The 25,206-nt window shown below is 40.6% G+C and overlaps 1 protein-coding gene across 10 annotated transcripts in view; it reads left to right on the plus strand.

Annotated features, from left to right (window-relative positions):
- The window catches only part of Bbs9 (Bardet-Biedl syndrome 9 (human)), a 412,725-nt gene that overhangs the window by 155,059 nt on the left and 232,460 nt on the right, over window positions 1-25,206 (plus strand). For 6 of the 10 annotated variants that reach the window (XM_006510416.4, XM_006510417.4, XM_006510418.4 and 3 more), the window contains 6 exons: window positions 4,994-5,070; window positions 8,113-8,166; window positions 13,128-13,230; window positions 15,347-15,451; window positions 17,403-17,417; window positions 24,608-24,748. In XM_006510416.4, coding sequence (XP_006510479.1) covers window positions 4,994-5,070; window positions 8,113-8,166; window positions 13,128-13,230; window positions 15,347-15,451; window positions 17,403-17,417; window positions 24,608-24,748 — 495 coding nt within the window. Of the gene's footprint in view, window positions 1-4,993; window positions 5,071-8,112; window positions 8,221-13,127; window positions 13,231-15,346; window positions 15,452-17,402; window positions 17,418-24,607; window positions 24,749-25,206 lie in introns of those variants that run through there. The other 4 variants (NM_001360258.1, NM_178415.1, NM_181316.4 and 1 more) reach the window with 2 other exon arrangements.

Consider the following 25,206-nt stretch of genomic DNA (forward strand, 5'->3'; position numbering starts at 1 on the left):
TTGCTTGCTATTTCTTTAACCCTTTTGTATATCTTGAAAGAGCTTCACTTAAGAAATATATTTATTTTATTTTTTGAGAATCAGTTTCACTTTTTCTTTTCACCTTCCAGCTCCTCTCATGTCCTCTCACTCTTCAAAGCCTTGACCTCTTCTCCTTTAATTATTATTACTACACACACACACACACACACACACACACACACAGCCTGCTAAGTCCACTTAGTATTGCTTGTCTCTGGAGTGGACTAATTCTCTCTCAGCAGCCATTGGCTGACTGATGCTCTTTAACTAGGGGTAGGCCCTGTGAGAGTTTCCTCTCTATGTTGGCCCGTTACCTGCTGGTGTCATTGTGAAGTTGTGTTTAGGGAACCATATTGTTGAGACCTTATGGATGCAGCTTCCCTATGATGTGTGAAGACACCACGTGGCAGCAGACATATTGGTCCTCTGGCTCTTGTAGTTGAAGCCTTCTCTTCCACAGTGTTCTCCAAGCCTTAGGCTAGGATTGTGTTGTAGACATGGCCGTTGGGGACGGGCTTCCTGCAGTAGTTGTTCTCTGCCTTTTTTTCCAGTCGTGGATTTCTGTGATGTCTTCTTTGATGAGTGAAAGCTGCATTTATTTGTGAGTTTATGGATAAAATTTGGGGTGCAGTTAGTAACTATACTAGCTTAGCAAGGTGACTGCAGTCAGCTCTCTTCTTAGATTCCATGTTCTCACCAGCTATACTAGTTACCTGGCTTTACTCCACCAGGCCCAATTTGCCTCCTACTGAGCTGACCTCAAGCCAGTTATGTGACTCTTAGACACTGGACATCTCGCCGTGCTGGTCATTGTGGTTACAGCTTGGTAGGACCACTGATAGTTGTTTCCTTGGCAGCTTGCATAGCACCTTAAGATACAACAAGAACTACTCCTCAGGGCAGAGGCTTCCGGAGCAGCTCCAGCTCGATTCTTCCAAGTCTTATGCCCGAAGTATGCGGTGTCTTCCGAAACAGTGTCTTACTTTCAAGTTCTGGGAGGCAGAGAGAGATTTCCCATGCCTGCTATGGGTTTGTGTTAAATAGTCTGTGACTCTTGTGGCCAATATTATCACCACAGTTGTATGACTTCATTCACACTCTATATACATGTACACCCACATTTATATTTAGTATACATTTATTTTCATGTTAACATAAAACAATAGCTTTTTCAAACATTCTTAGCATCTATCATTCATTCCTGCCCCACCCCTGCCCCCGCATTGCCTACCTTCCTGACTTCCGAATTAACCATCCCTCCCGTTTTCCCCACTGCACCTTGGCACCATCTGTATGCTTCTCCTCCTGCTCTCTGGACCTACCCACCCTCTGCCCCGATGCCCTTTTATTTGTCTGGTTTCTGTGGTTAGTGTAGATTATATTCCTTAAGCTTGGGATGGATCCACAGACTTCGGTGAAAGTTGATTATTTATATCATCTCAGTTTGGTTAATGTTTGAATATCTCTGTACTTTTAGACTATCATTGTTTAGTTTTATTCCTAAGAAGGAAACCAAGGAAAACCTTTAAGAAGTACATGCTGCCACAGTACCCAGTGCATGCTACCACATTCTCTGTGAATTCATGTGTGTGTCACTGTTTCCTTGGTGACACCCCATCCTCTCTGACTTTTACAGTCTTTCGGTCTCCTCTCGTGCATGGCCTCCTGAGCTCTGAGCAGAGAGCTTTGATGAAGACACCTTTAGCCTTAAAAGAAAAAGGGTTTTTTTTTGGTGGGCTATTAAAAGCTTTTAAAAACTTTTTTCAAAGAAAGGGTTGTAGCAAAATCTACGGCCAATTTAAAGAAGATATTTTGTTAGACACATGCCATATATGCCTACTGTAATAAAATTTTGAAGCTAATTTTATGCCTGTAAGTTATATGAGAACTGTCTGTTACAAGCATGAAATTATAGTAATAATTTCTTTGTATACGCGCAGCTTTTGAAATTAAGAGCGCTAGTACGAATCCTGCCAAGGGTTTTTGTTAGGAGTCGTCATTTTCCGTGGGGACTTTGAAGAGACAGCATTTCCCTTGACTTAAGTGCTTGGTCTTCATGCATTTGAAAGGTACTTCGGCTAGCTTAGTTGATGTTATCTCCAAGGGTTAGGAACAGCTTAACTTGGTTTGTTCATTCCGGTTGTGCGTGGGTAACAGAATGCCAGAATATAGAAGCTTAAACGGAGGAGAGAGGTTTGTTTGTTTCTCCTGTAAAAGAAGCCGAGTCGCAGGCAGTTCAGGGTTGGATCCACAATTTCGGTCTTCAGGGATCCTGATACTTCCATTCCAGCATCATGTCTTGGTTCAGGAATGCTTCTGGAACTTCTGCCTCACATCTGCAGCTGAGTCAGCCCCTAGAGGAGCTTTCCTGGAAGCCACACCCTGAGCAGCGCCAGCCTTTATCTCAGCGGCCCTTCCAATCTGCAGAACAGGCCAGGAAGTTTAGTGTGCTTTGCTGATGGCTGTTCTTCTGGACAAATTGAGCTACTTTAAGCGAAGAAGCAAATGGTTGTCAAGTGGCCAGTGAGCAGCCTTGTGTATTCTTACCAGGTTCTGTAGTGGTGGGACTGCCTTGTGGTGGTGTAGGGCAGTCCTTCTGCTGTGAGACACCTGAGTCAATGGTGTTAACCCTGTGCCCCTGTGTCCTCAGTCATCTGTCCCCAGTGTGTGGAGTTCTCCTTTCCGGGATCCTGGGTAGCTGTAGATGCACCAGGCATCGGGTGCAGATAGGATTTCCAGACAAGAAGGCTGTTCTTCCAGATCTGCCTTTCAGGGAGAAAGGCTTTCCTAAAAGCTTGTGCCTCTACTGCTCAGCCCCAGCCTCCTTGCCTGTCCATTGGTCCTGACACTAGGAGCTGTGCTCACGTCTACAGCAGCAGTTAGTGGAATAAAACCTCCATGCTTAAATTTGACCCTGGAGTCCAGAAAGGGACCTTTCTCTGTAATAAAGTTGAATACTTCAATAAAAATAAGCTTGGCCACAAAGATAAAGGAGAAAGGATGGATGCTGGTTAGGCAGTCAACTATCTGATAGGTATGTACTTGCGTGCACATAGATTTATTATTAAAAATGTTACCTAAGCACATATATGTATGAGTATAAATGTTCATATTATAAATATGAATATATATCAAAATATAAATATATGACCATATATGTGTATAAAAACACATTTTATTTATATGTATAAATATAATTTATATTTTAAAATTTGGAATAACTTGCTTTTTTTATGATAATTCTTTATGTAACATGAAAATTTAAAATTATGGAAATAGTATGTGTTTGTTAGTCTACTGCCTTAGTTAGGGTTTTACTGTTGTGAACAGATACCATGACCAAGGCAGCTCTTATAAAGGATGATATTTAATTGAGGCTATGTTACAGTTTCAAAACTTTAGTCCATTATTATTATGGCAGCATGCAGGCAGACTTGGTGCTGGATAAGGAGCCAAGAGTTCTCTATCTTGTTCTGAAAGCAAACAAGAGAAGACTAACTTCCAAGTAGCTTAAGGAGGGTCTCAAAGCCCACTCGCACAGTGCCACACTTCTTCCAACAAGGCCACACCTACTCCAACAAGGCCTAATAGTGCCTCCCTAGGTCAAGCATATTCAAACTACCTTCTGTCATAACAAAAGACTTGCAGCTGAGTATTTATGAAGGAAAGGTTTATTTAGTTAACAGTTGTGAGAGATTCAAGGGCATGAATCCAAGACTGGCTTATGTCTAGTAGTACTTTATAGAAATTGGTTCTGTAGAAGCAGAAGTTTGTATGAGGGCAAATATGTATGGTAAACCAGGGACACAGAAAAGAAGGGGTTTCTCATAGCAACTCTTTAGTGAAAACTAGCAGGAGAGTGGGATTGCTTATGTCAGTTTCTTCTGAGAGCAGCTCCTCAGTGATTGAAGGACCTCCTACTAGACCTCACCTTTCAATGATCCTACCTCTCCTTAGCATGATAGAGCCCAAGATCAGGCTTAAAATATAGACCTTGGGGACTCAGTAGACCTAACTAAATCGTATGTATGTATGTATACTTGTGGTATATGCATGTGTCTGTGTGTATGTATGTGCATGTGGTATATATATGTTTATATGGCATATGTATGTGTATGTAATATATGTATGTGGTATATTTATTTTACATGGTATATGCATTTATGTGTGGTACACCTATGTGGTATATTTATTTATATGTGGTATATGCATTTGTATGTGGTATGTGTATGTGGTATATATGTGTGGTAAAATAGCTCAGACAGTACTAAGAAGATAAACACGCAAAGCCAATCTCTCTGACCCTAGATCCTAGTTCTAGTCTTTGACCGCAAACCTTATTGAGTTTTGAGTATTTCTAAAACATATTCAGTATTATACACATGCTTTACACATATATGTTCATGTTAAGTATACTACATTTTTCTGTTTAAAATATTGAGGTGTATCTGAGTCCTTTCATATCAGGGTATACAGATTTATGAAATTCTTACTGCTTTGAACCATTGAATAATGTTGATATTTCATATTTTGTTTAATCACCTATTTATAAAGATACATAGGGTATGCCTGTTCATGATAAGTTCTTGGGGATGAAACTGTGAAGTCAGAAGATCTCTATATTTGCATGATGTTAATCATAGCCGACTTACCTTCTAGTGGGTTGTACTAGTCTAGGCTTTCACTCTCAGGGAAACAACTACAATTACTAGTACTAGGTGCCCACTGGCTCAGTACCTAGGTAGTACTAGGTGTCCACTGGCTCAGTACTTAGGTAGTACTAGGTGCCTACTGGCTCAGTACTTAGGTGGTACTGAAGGAAGACATCTTTTTTTTCAAAGTGTTATTGAGGAAAAAATTAGTTTAAAACTATTAATTTTATAATTCATTATATTTTCACAATTTGGTTTTTGATATGTATGTAAACTGTATACAGCACATTTTACTTTATGATTATGTTTTTTATTTTCAGGTGTTTGGCCCTTGACTGAACAGGAAGATGACTTGAAAGTCTCTGCTTCAGTGTCTTCTACCCTGGATTCTGTGTCTGTAGGTATATGTACTGTGTGTGGTGAATTCTGGATTCTGTGTCTGTAGGTATATGTGCTGTGTGTGGTGAATTCTGGATTCTGTGTCTGTAGGTATATGTGCTGTGTGTGGTGAATTCTGGATTCTGTGTCTGTAGGTATATGTGCTGTGTGTGGTGAATTCTGGTTTCTGTGTCTGTAGGTATATGTACTGTGTGTGGTGAATTCTGGATTCTGTGTCTGTAGGTATATGTGCTGTGTGTGGTGAATTCTGGATTCTGTGTCTGTAGGTATATGTGCTGTGTGTGGTGAATTCTGGATTCTGTGTCTGTAGGTATATGTGCTGTGTGTGGTGAATTCTGGATTCTGTGTCTGTAGGTATATGTGCTGTGTGTGGTGAATTCTGCATTCTGTGTCTGTAGGTATATGTGCTATGTATTGTGAATTATGATCAAGTTGATTTAAGTTCTAGGCTTCTTGGTAGGAATTTATGGGATGATAACACATTTCAGATTTTGTTGCTTTCTAGATTAGTAGCTCTCAACCTTTCTGATGTTGTGACCTTTTAGTAGAGCTCCTCATGATGTGATGGCCCCAATTATAACATTATTTTCATTGCTACTTCATAAATGTAATATTGCTTCTGTTATGACTTATAATGTAAATACATGATATGCAGGATATCTGATATGTGACCCCTAAGAAAGGGCCTTTTGACCTTCAAAGGCATGGCAGCCCACAGGTTGGGAACCACTGATCTAGACAAAAACATCACTGTCTTCTTAGTGTTGGAAAGGGGCACCTTGGCAGGATTTAGAGATGTGAGGGGGATATAGAGAGGTTCTTAAATCTTATTGCCACAGTAGTGAGTTATTTTCTGAGTGGATTTTTCCCTCACTGCAGGGTTCTGCCTTGTTTAATTGTTATAGTGTCGTCATTATCAATTGCTTTCTGCTTTTACCAACATCAGCACCACCATGTCTTCCCACTACCCTTCTTGTTCACTGATGTATCCTTAGTTTTGCATGTGTTAGATGCTCACTGTCTGTTTGCTCTGTGAGTGATTAGATGGAGAAACAGGATGGCTGGAAGGGGATGGGTTTTGGTTATTTTACTCCATATCCTGTTTACTCTTCCTCAGGATATGTGTCTGTAATAATCATGTCCCATTGCTCGAGGTTTGTATGGAATTCATTAAGTTTATATGTATCTCTGTCAAAACTTGATCAGTTTAGTGACCAAACTTGAACATTTTTCTGCATTTAGAGTTGATACTATCATATAATTTTGTCTTGGAAATGTGTTTGCTATTTATGTATCATAGCAGAATGTAGCGAGTGGTTGTCAGAGCCTTCAAAGATTAAGTTTGGTATAACCAGCCAACTCAAATTACAGTAAAAATCATGTTAATGTTGCTATGGCATAGTACATTAGGTGCAGTTAAAAGAGTCAAGAACATATGTGTAAGAACCATGGACCCAGCTCACTCACAGCAGAGGCTCTGTTGGAAACATTGGCTCTTCAGCAGACACCATTGTCACCCTACTTGAAGTCTGTAGTGTGAGGGGAACTTAGCTGACAAATGTTCATGCATTTTCATTTTTTCTTTCTTTCTTTTTTATTTTTATTTTTATTTTTTTGCTGTGGGAATGACTCTTTCCCCCTCTGTTGGGTTACTTATAGAGTTGTTTATTTTAAATGAGGAACTATCTTTTGTCTTTGGGAACATTTTGGTCTTTGGAGGACAAAGCCTTGCATAGTAGTGTTAAATTATAAAGGAACTTCCCTGATTGGTAACTGAGTGCTGATCTCCTTCACTGGTGCCTTTTCCCTGTCTTACTGTACTTCCTGCTTCACTGTCTGTCTTATTGTACTTCCTGCTCCATTTCCCCTGCCTTACTGTATTTTCCTTAAGAACTTTCTTTAAACTATCATGTTTAACCCATTGGAAAACCTTAGCCCAAAAGTTTATACGGCTATAAAGCCATGACATTTTCTCAGTCATTTTCCTGGCTATAATTTTGTTCCCCAAATACTACTATTTTTGAAATATCTAGGGGCTTAGACACGACTTGAAAAGACGACGTTTCCTGTAAGATCTGTGGGCAAATACAAAGTTATTTTCTGGCTTTAGGTAAGACAGTGCTAGAGCAGAAAGGTTAGTATTTATCTTGAATCATCATTTTGAAAGTGCACATCCCTGAAGCAGAAGTGGATTTTGTATTGGAATGGGGTCTTCATTAGTGGAGACAAATACGACTGTTTTTAACATCCTCACTGAACAACTTCATCAGTGTTCAAATGTGACACAGATATGAATTTCTCAGCTCTTCATTCTGCTGATGCCATGGTATCAGAATGATCTCCATTTAGGAGCAGATAGTATTTTTTTTTTTACATAAAAAATCCAATTAAAGTGTGGATTTGATTTGTTCACTGTGCACAGTCATTGTAATTTTAGTTGTTCCATAAAATTTCATATGCATATTGTTGGAAAATATATCCCCTCTTGTCGTTAGTCTATTACAGAGTAGTTTTCCTCACATTGTACAACATTATAAGGAAATGCTTGCCTGACTCTCTGATGCTATAGTGTTTTAAGTGGTAGGGCCAGGCAAACCGACCTGAGTGGGTGCCTGCTGAACTCACTTCTGAGATGCAACAGTTAAAGAAAACGCGCTTCCGGGTTCAGTTTCAGGTGTAAGCCAGGCCATGCAGTTATCACTAGTTACATGTCTTAGGAACAAATTTATAACCAGGATAAACGTGCATCTCACATAATGGTATAATATAATGTTTTTATGGTAATTACAAGGAGAGATTGTAAACTTGGTTTTGCTAACCTTTTTTCCATCTTGAGGAGTGGGTTTTGAATACTGTTTATGATTTTACACACAACTATTTCTAACATGGCCTAAGGACTCCTAGTTTGTCATTAGAGTGATGAGCCCCTCAGTTAGTTCTCTGTGCAGTGGTGGGGAATGTCTGTCAGACCAGGTACTTTCCTCCACTCTGATAATGTGAAATCAGTAACGAAACTTCCTCTTCTTACTTCTGTTTGCAGCAAGCCACCAATGTGGAACCTGGAGCTGACTCTGTCCCGTCCATCACAGTGAAGGTAGGGTAGCAGTGTGAGACTGCTGCGTTCAGTGTCCCGTCCATCACAGTGAAGGTAGGGTAGTAGTGTGAGACTGCAGCGTGCAGACACACTGCATATGGCATTACCCTATCCCTGGTGTTCTCTGCTCAGTTTACAGACATGTAAGATAAGTGCCTACCCTCTGTAGGTTTCCTTCAGTCTTGGTAGTGAATAGAAAGCTTTAGTTATTACCTTCAAGTACAAAATTTGTAATTACATTTATAGAAAACTGTGCATACACAAAAAAAAGGTGTTCGGCTTTCCTTATCCCTTGTTTAAGAGCATAACATGATCTAGAAATAAAATTGGGACTTTTAAATCTTATGAAGAAATCGTGTGATTACTATCTAGTAACAGGCCAGTCAGTTGACTGTAGCACCATTGCTTGGATTGTGAAGGTCTATCAGAGAAGTACATGTATATTAAGAAAATCATTCTTTTATTATGATTACAAATGTGTTCAATAGGATTCCAAGGCATTTATCTGCTATGACATTAGCTTTAAATGGATGCATTTATGGCAAGAGAATATGAAATGAAGAAGCTATAAAGTAGCGTAACGACAAATTGATAGTCCTGAGGAAATAAAACCAGCGTGATGTAGTTTTGGTTGAGAGTTTCAGTCTTGCCACTGTAGAGTTTGAGAGCTAGAACTCAAATCTGGAATGTTCTTAGGGCACTTTAAGTGTGGTGATCAGTCAGCACGTTATTAAGCTGAAAATATTTATCACTGTCCAGACTTGGAAGCCAGGAGAAGTTGTGGATCTTGGCGATTCAGTTAGTCAAAACTTGGACGGACTTTCTGTTTGCTCAGATTATAGGTTGCTGTCCTTGGAGAAACTTGACAAGGTCCTCGGCTTTACCAATTGTGTTCGCTTACACTGGCCCAGCGGGTGGCCCAAGTGTGGAGATCTGTGCTCGAAGCTGAAGGGAGCCCAATCTTAGAACAGTTTCCTAAGCTAATTTTTTTGGACTCTTGCCATTGGAAACAAGGGTGGTCTTTCTCCAGCCTCTCTATCCCCTCCCCAGTCACAGACCCTTCTGGAAAGGCATTAGTGGCAAGAAATCAAACGCTTAGGAAAGTAACTGCAGAGGCTCAGGAATGACCTATACTTTGTGGAGGGGAGCTGTTTTAGACCTGTGCAATGGTATCATTCACACACAGTCCTGGAGAAGTCAAGGATCTCACTGTGTACTGTAAAAAGAAATCTTGTAGCTAAACCAGATAACACTGTGTATATATATCCTCACCCTCCCATCAAAGGGTGTTGGCATTAGTGAGCACGCCTTTCCCTCCCACACTTCTAGGCTTTTATTTATACCAGCCACCCTAACGAGATGATACTTCTGAAAAGTTCCTCTGTCACCTATAAGGACCAAGGCTTGGTCACAGCTCTTCTTCTCGTTGCCATGATAAAAGTGGAAGAGAGACCATGACATGCGGGGTCGCATGGCATGGATTGGACTTACACAGCAGACCCAATGAGTTTCTGGTGCTGTCTGACAGACTCTATACAACTTTCTGCTGTAAATCTCTCCTATGGCCTTTTATAACAGCAGCAGCCAAGATACATAGCCATGAAAGTTTCCATCATAATAAATCCAGTTAATTGAGAAAATTTTTCCATCCGTTCCAAATGAATGAAGATGTGGCTACCTTGAGTATGTGTGCATGATGCATGACCATCTGTTCCAGGCAACAGGCAGAGCACTCGTTCATACCTGGCCTGGCAGTCGTATTTATATACCTAGGGTAAACATTTGGTATTATATTTCCTAAGGATTATATTTTATTTCTTTAGAATCAGAAAATGGCATGGAAAATTCTTGTATTAACATTTTATATTTTCTCCTTAATATTCTACAATTATTTTCCTTTTAAAATACAAGGTTTATGATTTAGCCAAGTCTTTAATTCACTTTTTGGCTAAAAAACAACTATTCTTTGTTACTGTAGTTATTTTTGTCATATCTCTTTGATTTGTGCTTTGAAAGTGCCTGGACCATTGTTGGATTCAATAAATGTGATGTGGGAGCTATCATGTTTGTTCATCTAAACCCACATGCACACCCTTCCTGTAACAATGAGAGATTGTGTGATTGCTGTCTAAGCTGCCGTCGTTATGCCGGCAGAGTCAGGATGTCTGCCTCTTTCTGAGCAGTTTGTTATTCCTACAGGGACTTTTCCTTCTCTTGCTTACAAGATGCTCCCGGGGCAGTTTTCAGCTCTTCTGTGCCCACTGCCTCAGCAGCGATGAACATGCTGTTTACGATCTCTGTAGCTCTGTTCTGAAGCGTAGAACAGGGAACCCTTTATGTATAAAGTTCCTTGTGATTTAAACACTTCGTGCAAAGGCCTGCATCCCGGGTTTGGGCAGACAGCAGCTCAGTTACGCTTCTCCTTTCAATCGGTGGCTTCAGGAGGAAGCACTCGGCTCTCTGAGCTGTGGTTTCCAATTTTAGAATGCTGTGTACTTATTTCACAGGGTTGTGGAGATGCGGTGAGATGAGACACCTAAGTCACTCACAGCATGCTTTAGTGTAGGAAGTGTAGGAAGCCACTATGCTTGTTATATTCAATTCTATGGATGCAGACAACATTATGTTATTGTTAATAGAGGAATACTTAATTGTGCCCTATTAATTTACTGGCCCAACTAGCTGTCTGAAAGAAGCTTGTGTGTCCCCTTTCCACAGCTTTATCTTGCCACAGTCACCTTGGGGGTTTTGCCCAAATGGCCAGACATTACTGAGGAAGCTCTGTTTTTGGAGTACAAGGTTCCATGTGCATTAGCCGGGTTTTTACAATAAAATCTAAGAACACATTGTTTGCTAATTTGCTGTTTACCATATGTATTTGCTTCAATAATTTTCTCTTAAAACATTACTTTTTATCTCTAAACATTTTTGTTTGATTACTTTTAGATTGTCTAGAATACATCACTTAGAATCAATATGTAACATTTATTGACTTAAATTGTATGTATATAATGTTTGTAGGTCAATTACACACTTTTGTATGTTTTATACAAATGTATTTGTATAATTGAGAGACAGATGATGCGTGCTTTTTACTTAAGGTAAAAACTCGATTCCCACATAATGAAGACATAATTGCATTATGTCAGTTGACAGTGGTTTGCGTGTATCTCACGTGATAGTCTAGTAACCAGACGGAGCCGCTCCGTATGAAGGAAGCACATAGAAGGATCACTTTCAACCAACTTCCAGGTTGTAGGGGAGGCTCACCTGAGGAGATGTATCTCAGCACTCGAGTCTGCCTCTGGACAGTAACCCTATCTGGGGTGCTCATTGGTTGTCTGCTAATAGTTAGATGACGTCATCTGACAGACAGTTCCAAGAGGCTGAAACCTTTAGGAAATCACAAGCACAGAGAAAAGACATCCAGTGTAAGGCAGCCAGCTGTTCATTATTTGATACCCTCACTGACACGCCTCTTCAGGAGCGAGTGAGACAGCCTGGCCTCAGCTTCCAGGCTAACTTGGTTCTTACAGGGGAAGGATTTCTTAGCATCATTAAGTCAGATGGTGGAGTTTGGAATTTTGATCCCTCAGGAGTGTAGTAGTTAACACCTCCTCTGATGTTGTCTAGAACTGCTTATGTTGTCGTGGTTCTGTGATTAGCCACAGAAGAATACACAGAGCTTTGGAGTGTCCTAGAGTGCTGTAAATCCATAGAAGTGAGGCTATCAGGAGAGAGTAATTGCCCTTTGTAAAGATAAGTATATTGATATTAGATAAGATAATAATCCACAACCGTACACGTGTGCTTAAAGAGAGAACAAACACGCTATGCCACAGGCCGTTCTTCAGTCAGAGGGGAAACCATTTTATCTCTGATACTGACAGGTCACTGTATGCAATTAAGCAACTCACAAAGATTGGTCACATCTTTGCATATTGGGACAAGCACACCCTCATCTTATTTTAGAACCTTTTGTATCCCTTCCTTAGAAGAAAGTAGCCATTTAATTGCCTTCCTTTATCTCTTTTATTTTGAAGCAGCTGCTGATCTATGTAATTTTCATAGAGGTGCCTGTTCTGTTTTTTTTATTGAACATTTAAATAAGGAATTTTTCTTGAAGGGATTTCAAGATAGGTTTTCTCTGTGTAACAGATAGACACATTTTCATTATAATGTTTGTATTAACTCATAGAGAGTTTTATATAGTAGAGTTGATCATATTCACCTCCCGTCCTTTCTAACTAACTCCTTCCTGATCCTTGCCCACCCATAATTTCTCTTGTCTTTCTTTTTTATAACTCAGCCAGTTTAGTTTGTGCTACTCATGGTAGGGGGCCATCCACTGGAGTGTGTTCAGCCTTTACCCCTGCAAAAAACCCAGTCTCCCCCTCTCTTAGAGGTCAGCAACTGTCAGTTTCCCCTCAGCCAGGCCTGGAGCCTGTGAGCCCTTCCCCTCCAGGTTAGATTGTTGACTAGCTTGATCTCAGGCAGGTCTTAGGCAGCGACCACAGCTGCTGTGAGTTCACGGGTGCAGTGGTCTGGCCATGGCCAAAGTCACTGTTTTGATCCCAGCCTCCCGGCCTCTGGCTTTTTAAGTATTTCTGCTCCCTCCTCTGAGGTGATTCCTGGGTCTTGCAGGGGAAGGGGTCTATACATTTTATGTAAATAGAATTATACTCAATGTGGTTCTTTGTGATTAGCCTTTTTTTAAACTTGGTGTAATATTTTTCATAGTTTATGTGTCAACTTCATTTCTTTTTGCTGAATGCTATTTGATGAACATCTGTATTCTTTCTACTCTTTGGCTATTAGGCATGCTGTGCTGTGAACTGCTGTACAACTACTGGGTTTTACTGGGTTTTCTACTTTATTTGTTAACGTTTTTAGTTGATTTGAGTAGTTTGTCAATTTGGATAAGGTGAAATGGTATGTTATTAATGGTTTTTGTGTCTTAGATTACCCTGCAGAACCGAGTGGTGTTGCAGAAGGTCAAGCTGTCTATCTATGTGCAGCCTCCACTACAGTTGACTTGTGATCAGTTCACCTTTGACTTCACGGGTAAGCTTGTCTTGTCCTGATGTTTATGTGGTGTGAGATGTTTTCAATGGTGTACTCATTTCATGGCTGTGTTACTTTTCTCTTCTCCTTTCCTTTCCTTTCCTTTCCTTTCCTTTCCTTTCCTTTCCTTTCCTTTCCTTTCTTTGGTTTTTTGAGATAGGGTTTCTCTGTGTAGCCCTGGCTGTCCTGGAACTCACTTTGTAGACCAGGCTAGCCTCGAACTCAGAAATCTGCCTGCCTCTGCCTCCAGAGTGCTGGGATTAAAGGTGTGCGCCACCACCACCCGGCTGCTGTGTTACTTTTCCAAAGAGAAGTCCTGACATCTTCCTGGGAAATCACTGTCATTGTTCCACTGATATTTCTCCTCCATGTACTAATTATTTGATGAATAATTTTTGAATTATGAATTTCCAAGTACATTCCTTAACTAGCTGTATCTATTGTATTTGAATACTATAATTTGGAAGTCTCTATCTGTCTCTGTCTCTCTCTCTGTGTCTCTGTCTTTCTCTCTCTCTGTGTTTGAGTTGCTAGGGATTGAAGTTTTGTGCGGACTAGGTAAGGACTGTACCGCCTGAGTTACATGCGCAGCCCTGGAAGTCTTTCTTCAATGGTGCTTCCCTCGTGGCCAGTAACATTTGAAGCTAGAGCACTGGCTTGCGTTGGCCGAGTACTGTCTCCTACACTTCTCGGTGCCTGATTTGGATGAATTATTTGAGGAGCTAGTTTAACTGATAAACAGAATAATATATCTAAATGACAGTATTGTTTTCATAGTTTAATTAGAAAATGAAACTATATAAAGAATATAGTAGCATAGAAAATAGTAAACATGTCATAAAATGGCAATTATTAAAGGTTCTTTGTATAGAATCCCACTTGAAACACATTTATTAGTTGCTATTAGTCCAGTTAACATGATGTCTTGGTTAACTTTTAAAATTTTCCTTTCCTTTTCCTTCCCTTTTCCTTCCCTTCCCTTCTTCCTTCCTTCCTTTCTCCCTCCCTCCCCTCCTTCCCCCCCTTTTTTTTTGAGATGGGTTCTCTCTGCATAGCCTTGACTGTCTTAGAACTATGTAGATTAGGCTGGCCATGAACTCTCAGATTGCTGGGATTCAAGGTCTCTATATGTCTCTATATCTGGCTTCTTTTCTATTTTAAACAATATTTCCAATTTAACTTTCTTTACAATTAAAAAAAAATTTATTTTTAGCTGGGCAGTGGTGGCACATGCCTTTAATCCCAGCACTCGGGAGGCAGAGGCAGGCGGATTTCTGAGTTTGAGGCCAGCCTGGTCTACAGAATATGTTCCAGGACAGCCAGGGCTACACAGAGAAACCCTGTCTCAAACAAACAAACAAACAAACAAACAAACAAATTTTTAAGTTTTCTTTTGCATGTGTTTATTTTAATTTTTAACATTTATTTTGTGTTTTTGTGTGTGCACATAAATGTACACATGGGTCTGTACTTGCCATAGTTTGGAGATCAGAGGGCAACTTGCAAGACTGAGTTTATTCTTCCTACCATGTATGTCCTGGAGTTAGAACTCAGGTTTTGGGCTTGGCAGCAAGTGCCTTTATCCTCTGAGCCTTCTCGTTAATCTCTGTTAATCTTTCTAAATTATTCTGAAGAATTGTCCTAGTTAAACTCCAGTGGTTCTGTGTAGAGGCTGGAAGCCCATGCTCCAACCCAGGGCAGCAGACTAGTCAGTCTCCATGACGTGTTAGTGTGTCATCCATATCTGATCCCACTCAGACTTAGCTGTAGCCGCCACAGACTTTGTGATCCCCCCCCCCCCCGTTTTCTCTGCCTGTTGACCCAGGTAAAGAGATGCAGGGTTGAGGAGCACTAGATGCCATGTGCAGAGTCGGTTCCTGGCCTACAATAGTGTTGTAACCTTGGTTCTTACCTCTGTAGTCTGCTTGCTTCAAAGTTAAACAATGGAGGCGATAATGCTCTCTGCCCACCTTCCAAGGTCCCTGTGATGATTCTGAGAGAGGCTGTTCCAAGTGCTTACTGAAGTACCTGACACAGAGTAAAAGCTGCACCAAGTTTAGTTACTGTTGCTAATTGTTCCCCTGTGTAAGGCATATGACCTTCATCTTCCCTGCAGTTCCAGATATGACGAGTTCAGTAGCGTTTTCTGTGTACCTGAAGAGAAACTACACACCATCCGAGTTAGAAGGAAATGCTGTTGTTTCTTACTCCAGACCGACAGGTAAACATGCTGATTTGCAACTTTATAAACCACATTTAAACTATGGCAGCTGCCAGGTACAAGACTGTGTGTTTAAGGATGTTCTTTTCTACTGATAGTTACTGTTGCCGTTACTCTCAGGAACTGTGGTGCTGGCAAAGGCACTCACGTGGTTTCTGTGTGTAAGGTCCTCTTTTTTCACTTAATAGCAAGTGTGGTGTATTTCTCTATACCAGACTTCATTTATTTAAACTCAAAAACCTAGTATGAATTAGTGAGAAAACATAGGTTACTATAACTTTAAATCACTATTCAATCTTAGATAGTTGTTATACTACAAAACAAAACTCCCTGGCTTCCATGTTAGAGTATTTAAGAACAGATTTGTAACTTTTCATCTGGAGTTCAAGTCAGTCATTTTTAGATGTAAAATTTTTATTTTTAAAATTAGCATGGAAAATATTAGATATCATAAGATTGTACTAAGTAGGCATTTAGGTTGTCTCTAGGCTAGGAGGGATTGGCTTGTTATAACTCTGAACTTAGATTTGGTTATGATAAGCTTTCCGTTTCCTGTGTGGTAATTATCTCTCAGGTACAGTTTGATGTCAGTTCTTTGTTAGAATATAAAGTCAGTGGGTAACACATTGAGAGGTGCTTCAGTATCAGAACGTAGTAATGGCATTCCAAGGTGGCAACGCTGATAGTCAGTCATTGCAGTGACTTTGTATTTGTGTTTAGAAAACATTTTGGACAGGTTTCTTTTAAAGCTTATTTTTCCAGTTAAAAAGTTGTATAGTTCAAAAAACAAAGAAGAAAGTCTTCTTGCTTTTATACTCAGTGTTGCCAACTTGGCTTCCCCCATCTCTCTATTTATTTCCTTGGTTGGCAATTACTGATGCTCTGAAATAATTTTGTAACTTAGGTATATCTTTTAAAACTCTAGTTTTATCTGCTTTGTGAATTGCTTAGACTTAAACTGTCTCAATATCTTATTTTACCCAGAAGTGATCACTTTATCTGTTATTCAGATTTTTAGATCAGGACTATATGATCAATTACCTTTATGTTTGGACAGGTTTGATCTCATGAAAAGTGAGAACTTGATAACAGGTTGAGGGTGAGAGACCTTTTGAAGATCTCTGAGAAGCCGCTGAGGCTTTGATTGTGATTTTTTTGAGTCCTGAGCGGCATAAGAGAGACCTGTTTGCCTGCTGCCTCTCGATCCTTTATCCTAACATCTGAGTAACCGTTACTGTATGGTCAGTTACAGGGATGGCTGATGTCTTACTTTGCATGCATTACTATTCAAGGAAAGTAGTGATACTGGTTGAAAATAAATTTAAAGGGGAATGGCTGATACCTTATGGACAGAGCATTAAAAATGCATTTTAATCCTGTGTTACCAGCCAGTGTCTCTGTGGCTTATGGTCACATTTACTTTCTTATGTATAGAATTTAAAATGTCCTAAATTATTGGTAAAGCAGAGGTCTAGACACTATTTGGTTCAAAGTTAATTATAAACCAACACAAAAAGCATGTAAGATAAGAGCAAAAGACAAGCCTGGACACCCAAATAATCATATTCTAGAGTGGTGTCTTCTCCAGCTATTGCCTGGGCACGATCTCGAGATCCTCTCATCGTGCTTTCCCGTTGCTCTCGGCTTTCACTGACGCTCTTCATGTCAGTTGCACACTGAATTGTTTCTAAAGCATATTTCCACTGGAGTCATTCTCATAGAGTTTTGAGAACAGAGGTGTAAATAAACACACTGTTGAATTGTATTTACTTGGGGGTTGCTCTTCAAAGAAGGCTTTGTTTTCTCAGAGGAAAGTGTGATGGACTTCTTGAAAGTTTACAATGTATTTCAAACAGATGTGTATCAAACTTGTGTTGGAGCTTTGCCATAGATAATTAGTTTGTGTTCTTTCTCTCTCCACTCTCTCTTTTGCATTGCTTCTAATGGATAGATCGAAATCCTGATGGTAAGTTAAATGAAAGGGAAAAATGAATTTCCAGGATAAAATTTATTGTTAAACTCAATGGGCGTTATAGCACAAATGAACTCATTACATATGCTTACGTTGTAACAGATGCCTTTAATATGACGTAATGTCTTACTCAGTCTTGCTATGAAGGGCAGTGTGCCTATGTTCAGAGGGTTATCAGTACAATTGAGGTGAAGGATAAGAACAGAATGACTTTTTAAAAAAGATTCATTTTATCTTTAGTTATGTGTGCATATATGTCTGTGAGGTTGGTGGGTATATGTGCATGTGTGAGTGCAGGTACTCTGGACTCCAGAAGAGGGCGCGTATCCCTTGTATCTGCAGTTAGGTAGGTGTGAACTGCCTGGTGTTGAGAACTTAGCCTGGGTCTTTGGGAAGAGCATCTTGTGCTCTTAACTGCTGAGCCATCTCTCCGGACCCAAAGTGCCTTTTAAAAGAAACATCAGAAACATTGGAAGAATTTTGCTGGAAGTTCTTAGCATTAGATTATTTTATCCCAATTAATGAATAAATTGAAAAAATTACATGTCAATTAACTTTAAATATTCTTCTACATGCTCAAATAGACCGACCTTTGTTTCTGATAAGAGTGCTGTGTGCACTGTTATACAAGTGTGCTTCGCCTCGTCCAGAAGTTCTGGAAGCCTGGTCTGGCCAAGGGGAACTTGCCTGGTTTGTGCTGTGTTTCATTTTGCCACAGGATGCACACACCTGGCTGTGCCCAGTTTAAGTTTGTTTCTTAGATTTCCCAATAGGTATCAGGGTACACATTTAAGTATCTCTTAACTTACTCTCCCCTGTAGATATACAGATTTAACCCTACAGGTTATCTTTACTAAAGATACCTTATTATGATGAGTTTTAGGTAATAATATTAATCAACTAGTAATAATTACGTAGATATAACTAAACCACTGTTAAACCTGCAGTGTTTGCTCACACAATCTTTATTTTTTTCCTTTTCCTTTTTTCTTTTATTTTGAGACAGGGTCTCTCTAGATGCCCTGTCTGTCCTGGAACTCACTGTGTAGGCCAGGCTGTTGTGGAACTCACTATGTAGGCCAGGCTAGCTCAGAGATCTGCCAGCCTTTGCCTCCCTAGTGCAGGAAGGCTTACACACTATACCTGGCACTCTCACATGAGCTTGATGGTGATACCGTTTGGGTCACATCGTTTCTAATATCACGAGTTCTAAAGCTAAACATATATGAGAAGTGTCTTAGTAACAGTATAGATATGTAGCTTAGTAATATGAAACTTACTTAATAAAATTTATTTGAGAAAAGCTAATATTACTTAAATTCTAATTCTTAACAGTGTAGATAGCTGATACAATTTTAATTTAAGTTTTGTAAACTACCACATTTGTATTCAAGAGGTTAAGTTTAAAAGAATCAGTAAAGGTTGTTGCTGAAAGATATTTAATCCCTTTATCATAAGTTCAGCTCAGACCGTGCCTGAAATAGAAAACATGGAAATGTTCATATTTCAATAAAAAGGTAACAATGATTTAAAATAAGTTTTGATGTGGTTTAAACTACCATGAAATGTGAGGGAGTGGCATTGAACTTTTCAGCTCTATCTAGTAGTAAAAACTCCAGTCTCCTGCCGCTCCAGACCCTGACACCCACAGGCCTTCGACTCAGAGGCAGGTGCATTCTGGTGTCTTGCTCTGTTCAGGCTGTGTTGAGACAAGTAGTTCTGTTTTCACGTGTCAGAAAAGCAGGAAGTGAGGCTTTATGTGGTCCCACAGAGTCAGCCTCTGTTATTTCTGCACGGAAGCTACGTTCCATGGCAGAGTAAGCCATGCTGTAGACGAAGCATGGTACGCTGCTGGTCACTCCTGGAGGGGCGCAGGAAGTCCTGACTGCCAGATGTGGCTGCTGCTTCGGGGCTGATTGTTTGCAACATGAAATTGCTCCAGTACCTTTAGAACGACCTTGAAGGTCTTCTATAGGGTGTGATGTATAGATATGGCTCTCCACCACACTGCCCTTTCCCTTTTTCTTTTCAAGCACTTTTTGGATTCCTATTTGAAAGTGGGCTGGGCTGGTGTGCATGCCAGGTGTAATTACAATTCTTATATTGGAAAAATTGTTCATTCAAGAGTGGTTTTGATATAAAATTTCTCTCTGCTTGATAAATGATTTTGTGATTAATTACATTGTAGAAGTTCCTTCTACCCATTTCCTCGAGTGGGTTATGGGAAGGGAAGCCTAGGAGAGAGAGGCAATTACATTTGCTTAAAGGTTCAAAGTGCTGTAGAGCAAAGTCAGATGGATGAATGACTACATTGCTATTGGAGTCCAGTGAGTGATGGACATTTCTGTTCTCCTTAAACTTCTTATCCTTCTGTCTCTGAGTTCCAAGAGCTGGGGTCACAGTAGTGCCACCACACAAGGCTTCACAAGCCCGTTAATACGTGTAATTCTTTCCTTAAGAACGTTTATTTTATGGTGTGGATGTTTTCCCGGCATGGAAGCAGGTGCATCATGCCTGTGCCTAGCGCCCAAGGAGGCCAGAAGGGGGCACTCAGCAACCCTCTGCCCAGCAACTGGAGTGACAGACAAGGCTCACCATGTGAATGCTGGACGTCAAAAACCGGCCCTCTGGAAGAGCAGCAAGTTCTCTTAACCACGGAACTGTCTCTGCAGCCCCGGTTTTCTTCTCTAATACAAGCATGTACACACACACACACACCTGCACACAGACACATGGATTCACACAGAAGCACATAAACACACACACACACACACACACACACACACACACACACACACCTCTATGGGTGTTTAGCTCCAGATTCTTTGATATAGTTATAGCCTGAAGAATAATTAATTGGGTGCTGGATTTGTACTGGTTGTACATCTCAGGGGAAATGCACCTCTGATCATCTTCCTGTCTAACTGAGCACTAGAGATTGTTATCGCTGTGTGTGGGCTTTGCTTGGACTGGGGTGTTACACAGTAGCAGCATGATAATTTTCCCCTGTCAGCATCATCTTGTTAATCCAGTGCCTTAATTAGGGTTTTACTGCTGTGAGCAGACACCATGACCAAGGCAACTCTTATAAGGACAGCATTTAATTGGGGCTGCCTTACAGGATCAGAGGTTCAGTCCATTATCATCAAGGTGGGAGCATGGCAGCATCCAGGCAGACATGGCACAGGAGGAGCTGAGAGTTCTACATCTTCATCTGAAGGCTGCTAGCAGAATACTGGCTTCCAGGCAGCTAGGATAAGGGTCTTAAAGCCCACACCCACAGTGACACACCTACTCTAACAGGACCATACCTTCTAATAGTGTCATTCACTGGGCTGAGCATATATAAACCATCACATCTAGTTTCTCAAAAAAAAAAAATTGTTTTTTTTCTTAGTGGCAAAATATTTCAAGCTGGTTTTTTTTTTTTAAAGCTATAATCAGTTTCTTAGGTAAAAGTGTCATGAAAGTCCAAATAATGTTTCCAGATGTCCTATGGCGTAGGCTTATAGTTTCCAGAGTCAAACAAATTCTGGAGATGTTTTACAAACCTTAGCTCCCGCAGACCTTGCCCTGGAGTGTCACGCTGCCTCGTGCCAGTGACATGTGAATTCTATTATAATGTATTTCCCCTATTGAGCTATTAGTGTTGACTGTCTGCTTGTTTTCATTTATTTTCTTTTTAAAAAATATTTTCATTTTTGTGTTTTATGTATGAGTGTCTTGCCTCAATGTGTGTGCACTACATGCCTGCAGTACCTGAAGAGGCCAGAAGAGGGTGTCAGACTCCTTGGGACTAGAGTTAGAGATACTGAGCTACAGTGTAGGTGTTGGGAGTTGAACCCAGGACCTCGGGAAGAAGTAGCCAGTGCTCCTAGCCACAGAGCCATCTCTGTACTTTATTCCATTTCTGAACCCCTATGTTCTCACCAGTTTCTTTAGTTTAATATAAAGGCAGTGTTGTTGATCATTCCTAATTGTTAAATCCCAAGTCCATGTACCTGGTACAAATGGTGTAGAGGCCAGGATACAGGTTTTGAAGAAAATTTGTTTGAACAGTTAACTTGGAATTTAGCTGAAAGTATGGATACAGTTGTTTCCTTTTTGTATAGAGAAGTCAGAAGTTAAAACGTTTTTTGTTGTATTATTCATTTAAAGTTAAGGAGATGGAAGCAAGCTTTGACCTTTCCACACTGTATCTGTCACCCGGGGCTAGAACCTATGTATCAGAATAGAATCCTACTCAAGACTTCATTTTCATAATCTGAGGATGCGTGTAATATATGGGAAGTTCCTTAAAGTTAGCAAAGGAGCTCTTTGTAATTTTTTTATGCGTGTGGTGGAACTGAGAGCTGTGGCTTGGGAATTATCTTAGATTGTGCTACCATAATATTTTGACTCAAAGCATTTCATCACTATTAAGTACAAATACATATGCCGCTAAAATCCTCACAGACCGTCAGGAACTGATACCCAGGGATCTTTTATAATTTGCATCCAGGATTCCAGAAGTGAATTTAACATCTGTTGGTTATGAACAAAATCTGAGCTAGGTAAGGGGTGGAGGGTAATAGATTGCATTTTGGAGATGACAGGTGATGCTCCACATGATCTGAAACAGCTTTTAATCACCTCGTCACCAGGAGGCTCAGCATCAGCCACACCCTTGCTGTCTGTCCTAGCGGGACAGGAGATGGACGTCCGTCTTCAGTGGGGATTAAGCCACACAACTCGGTCATCTTAAGAAAATGTAATTCTAATTTCAAGGCTCTTGCTTGGGTCGTGCAGCCATATTTTAACTGCTTCTGTTGTATTTCTGAGCCCTCACTGACTGCTGTGGAGGGTGAGGAGATCAGTGTGCAAGCCCAGCAAGCACAGGAGACAGTTGGAGTTTTCCGTTTCTGTGCAGTATGTCACTAAGATGCAGATGCCTATATTTGTAGAAGCTTAGTGTTAAAGTGCTGATTCTTAGATTCTATAAATAACCTTATAAATGTAGTTTCATTCTTTGTAAAATAAAGAAAGGAGATTTAAGATAAGTTTGAGAATTAAGTTATTCAACTTTGTTATTTAATAAAGATACCTGCTTTAACTATACCTGTATGCGTACTGATAACATTTATGGTTAGATGGTTAGGCTTGAAAAATTAGAACTTAAAATTATAATGTGAATTAATTTCTTGATGAGACCTAAAAATGACATTTTCAGTATCTGTGAAAACTTGTAAGAGCTTGTGTGCTTTGTACTCCTGCATGTCTACAGTCCTGATTTATTAAGAATAGCTAAGATGGGGGCTGGTGAGATGGCTCAGCGGGTAAGAGCACCCGACTGCTCTTCCGAAGGTCAGGAGTTCAAATCCCAGCAACCACATGGTGGCTCACAACCATCCGTAACGAGATCTGACTCCCTCTTCTGGAGTGTCTGAAGACAGCTACAGTGTACTTACATATAATAAATAAATAAATCTTTAAAAAAAAAAAAAAAAAGAATAGCTAAGATGATCCGAATCCTCCATAAGTACAAACTAGATGGATTTGAGATAATAATACAGAGTTCAGGGAAGCTGCATGTGGGACAGCGTAGGCTAAGGCTGGGCTTGGAAAACATTGAACAGCTGTCTCAGGAGCTGGCTGAGTCGTCTGCTTTCCAAATGGGCTTGGTTTTAAAGATATGCTTTTAAAAGATAGACCTCAAGCCCGCACTCATTTTAATGCTTTGAAAAATGTATTTTTATGAATTCCTTAAGAATTTCATACAATGTATTTCAGTTATATTCACCACTGCTCTTTCCCCTCTCCTCCCAGACCCACCTCTCCCCTCCCCCCCTGCTTGGTTTCCTCTTCTTAAAGAAGCCTGTCCTGCAGCAGATGTCCTGGTCCTTTGGTTCTCACAGTCTTCCCTCCCTCTTCTGGGATGAAGTTTTAGGTGTAGGGATTGGCTGTCAGTGTGTCAGCTGGGGACAGGTACCCAGTGTTCAGTTGATGTCTGTGTTTTCACAAGTTCTGTAATGGTCTCTCTCTGCTGCATAAGGATGCTTCATTGAGAGGGTGAGAGCTACATTTACCCGTGGATATATCATAAGCATTTAGAGTGCAGTTACAAATTATGCTGGTTTCGAAACATGGAACTGTTCTCTAGATTTCATGGCCTTACCAGGCACAGGTTCATTTTATAGTTCTGGGTGTGAGTTCCTTCCTGTGGGCAGACCTTAGGCAGAGTTAGTCGGTTGTTGCTTACACCAGGATGTAAGCACCACTCTTGTGTCCTTTAGAAGGTCCGTCTAGTCTGGTCAGTGAGGCTCTTAGGCCTGAGACCCTGGCAGGGGTCTTGATGGTTTTCCTCCCTTGGTAGCATGTGTTGCTCTTTCCCAGACCATAAGACCAGTTCTCAGGGAAGCCCTCTGGGTTACTTGCAGCTCGATTCTCCCAAGTCCTCTGTCTGGAAGACGATCAGGGAAATGCCAATAGACTGTATGTTTGGGGGTTGGGTGGGTCTCTAGGGCCACTGTGACCAATGACTAGAAAGAAAGTTTCCCAGGCCAGGCACTTGGATTATTGATAATTTGTTTTGTAGTGAACATTTGTTACCACAGTCAGTAAAACTTCAATTAAAAGTATTTATGCATACACACACATCTATATATTATATGTAATTTTAATTGAACACAAAATGGCGTAATTTTCTATGGCTTTTTCAAGCATCCTTAGTGTTATTTAAACTCCTTTCCTCTCCCTGTCCCCTCCCCCACCTCCCCCCAGGTAATCCTTCCTTATCTGTTTTTCCCATTTCTCCCTTTATAGCCACTGTGTTGTGCTGTTTCATCTTCTAGGGACCCAGTTCCCCTGGATTCCTCGTGGCCTTTCCTTGTATCTGCGGTCACTGCACATTGTGCACTGACATGGAAGGGTTCAGGGCTGGGGGCCACAAGTGGGAGAGAACGTGCTGATTGTCTTTCTCGGTTGTCTCGCTCAGTAGAATGTTTTTTTATTTCTCTTTATTTAGTTGCATTTCCTCCCTCTCCCTCCTCCCTTTCCCGTCCCCTTCCCCCCTCTTTTTCGTTGTGGCAGTGCACATGAGTCACTTGTCTTAAGGGGAGCAGAGGCAGGTGGCAAGCTTGCTGGAGCGTCTGCTTGGACTGCACGTTATTTGTCAAACTCAGATCTACATTTTTTTTTCATTTCAGGTATTCCTCGGGTTGTCCAATGTAAATTTAGACTTCCTCTGAAACTGATTTGCCTACCTGGTCAGCCTTCAAAAACTGCAAGCCACAAACTAACTATAGACACCAACAAATCTCCTGTCAGTCTGCTCGGTCTCTTCCCAGGTAGGACTTTGGAAGTCATCTGCCTGTGAGCTCAGAAATGGGGGTTCCATGTGGAGTCCCCCAGTGGCAGGCAATAGGGGGTTGTCAGTACCTGTTCAGTGAGGATGTCTGGCTGGGTTGGAAGTTTTGGCTTGAAATGTAAATATTTGATTTTCAATGTTAATATATGCAGTGTTTTCTCAGCCTTATTAATGCTGCAACCCTTTACTAGAGTTCTCACGTTCTGGAAACCCCAACCATACAGTTGTTTGTGTTGCAACTTCATGACTGTAATTTTGTTACAATTATGAATTCTACTGTAAATGTCTGTGTTTTCCAATGGTCTCAGGTGACCTCCGTCGAAGGGTCATTTGACCCCCCCCCTCCCCCAGAAAGGGGTCTCTACCCACAGGTTCAGAACCTCTGCTGTAGACCTTTGGCTGCATCCCATTCTAAGACTATTGTTCATCGTTGCTGTC

Source organism: Mus musculus, chromosome 9 (assembly GCF_000001635.26).
Source record: "Mus musculus strain C57BL/6J chromosome 9, GRCm38.p6 C57BL/6J".
In the NCBI taxonomy this organism is placed as follows: Eukaryota; Metazoa; Chordata; class Mammalia; order Rodentia; family Muridae; genus Mus; species Mus musculus.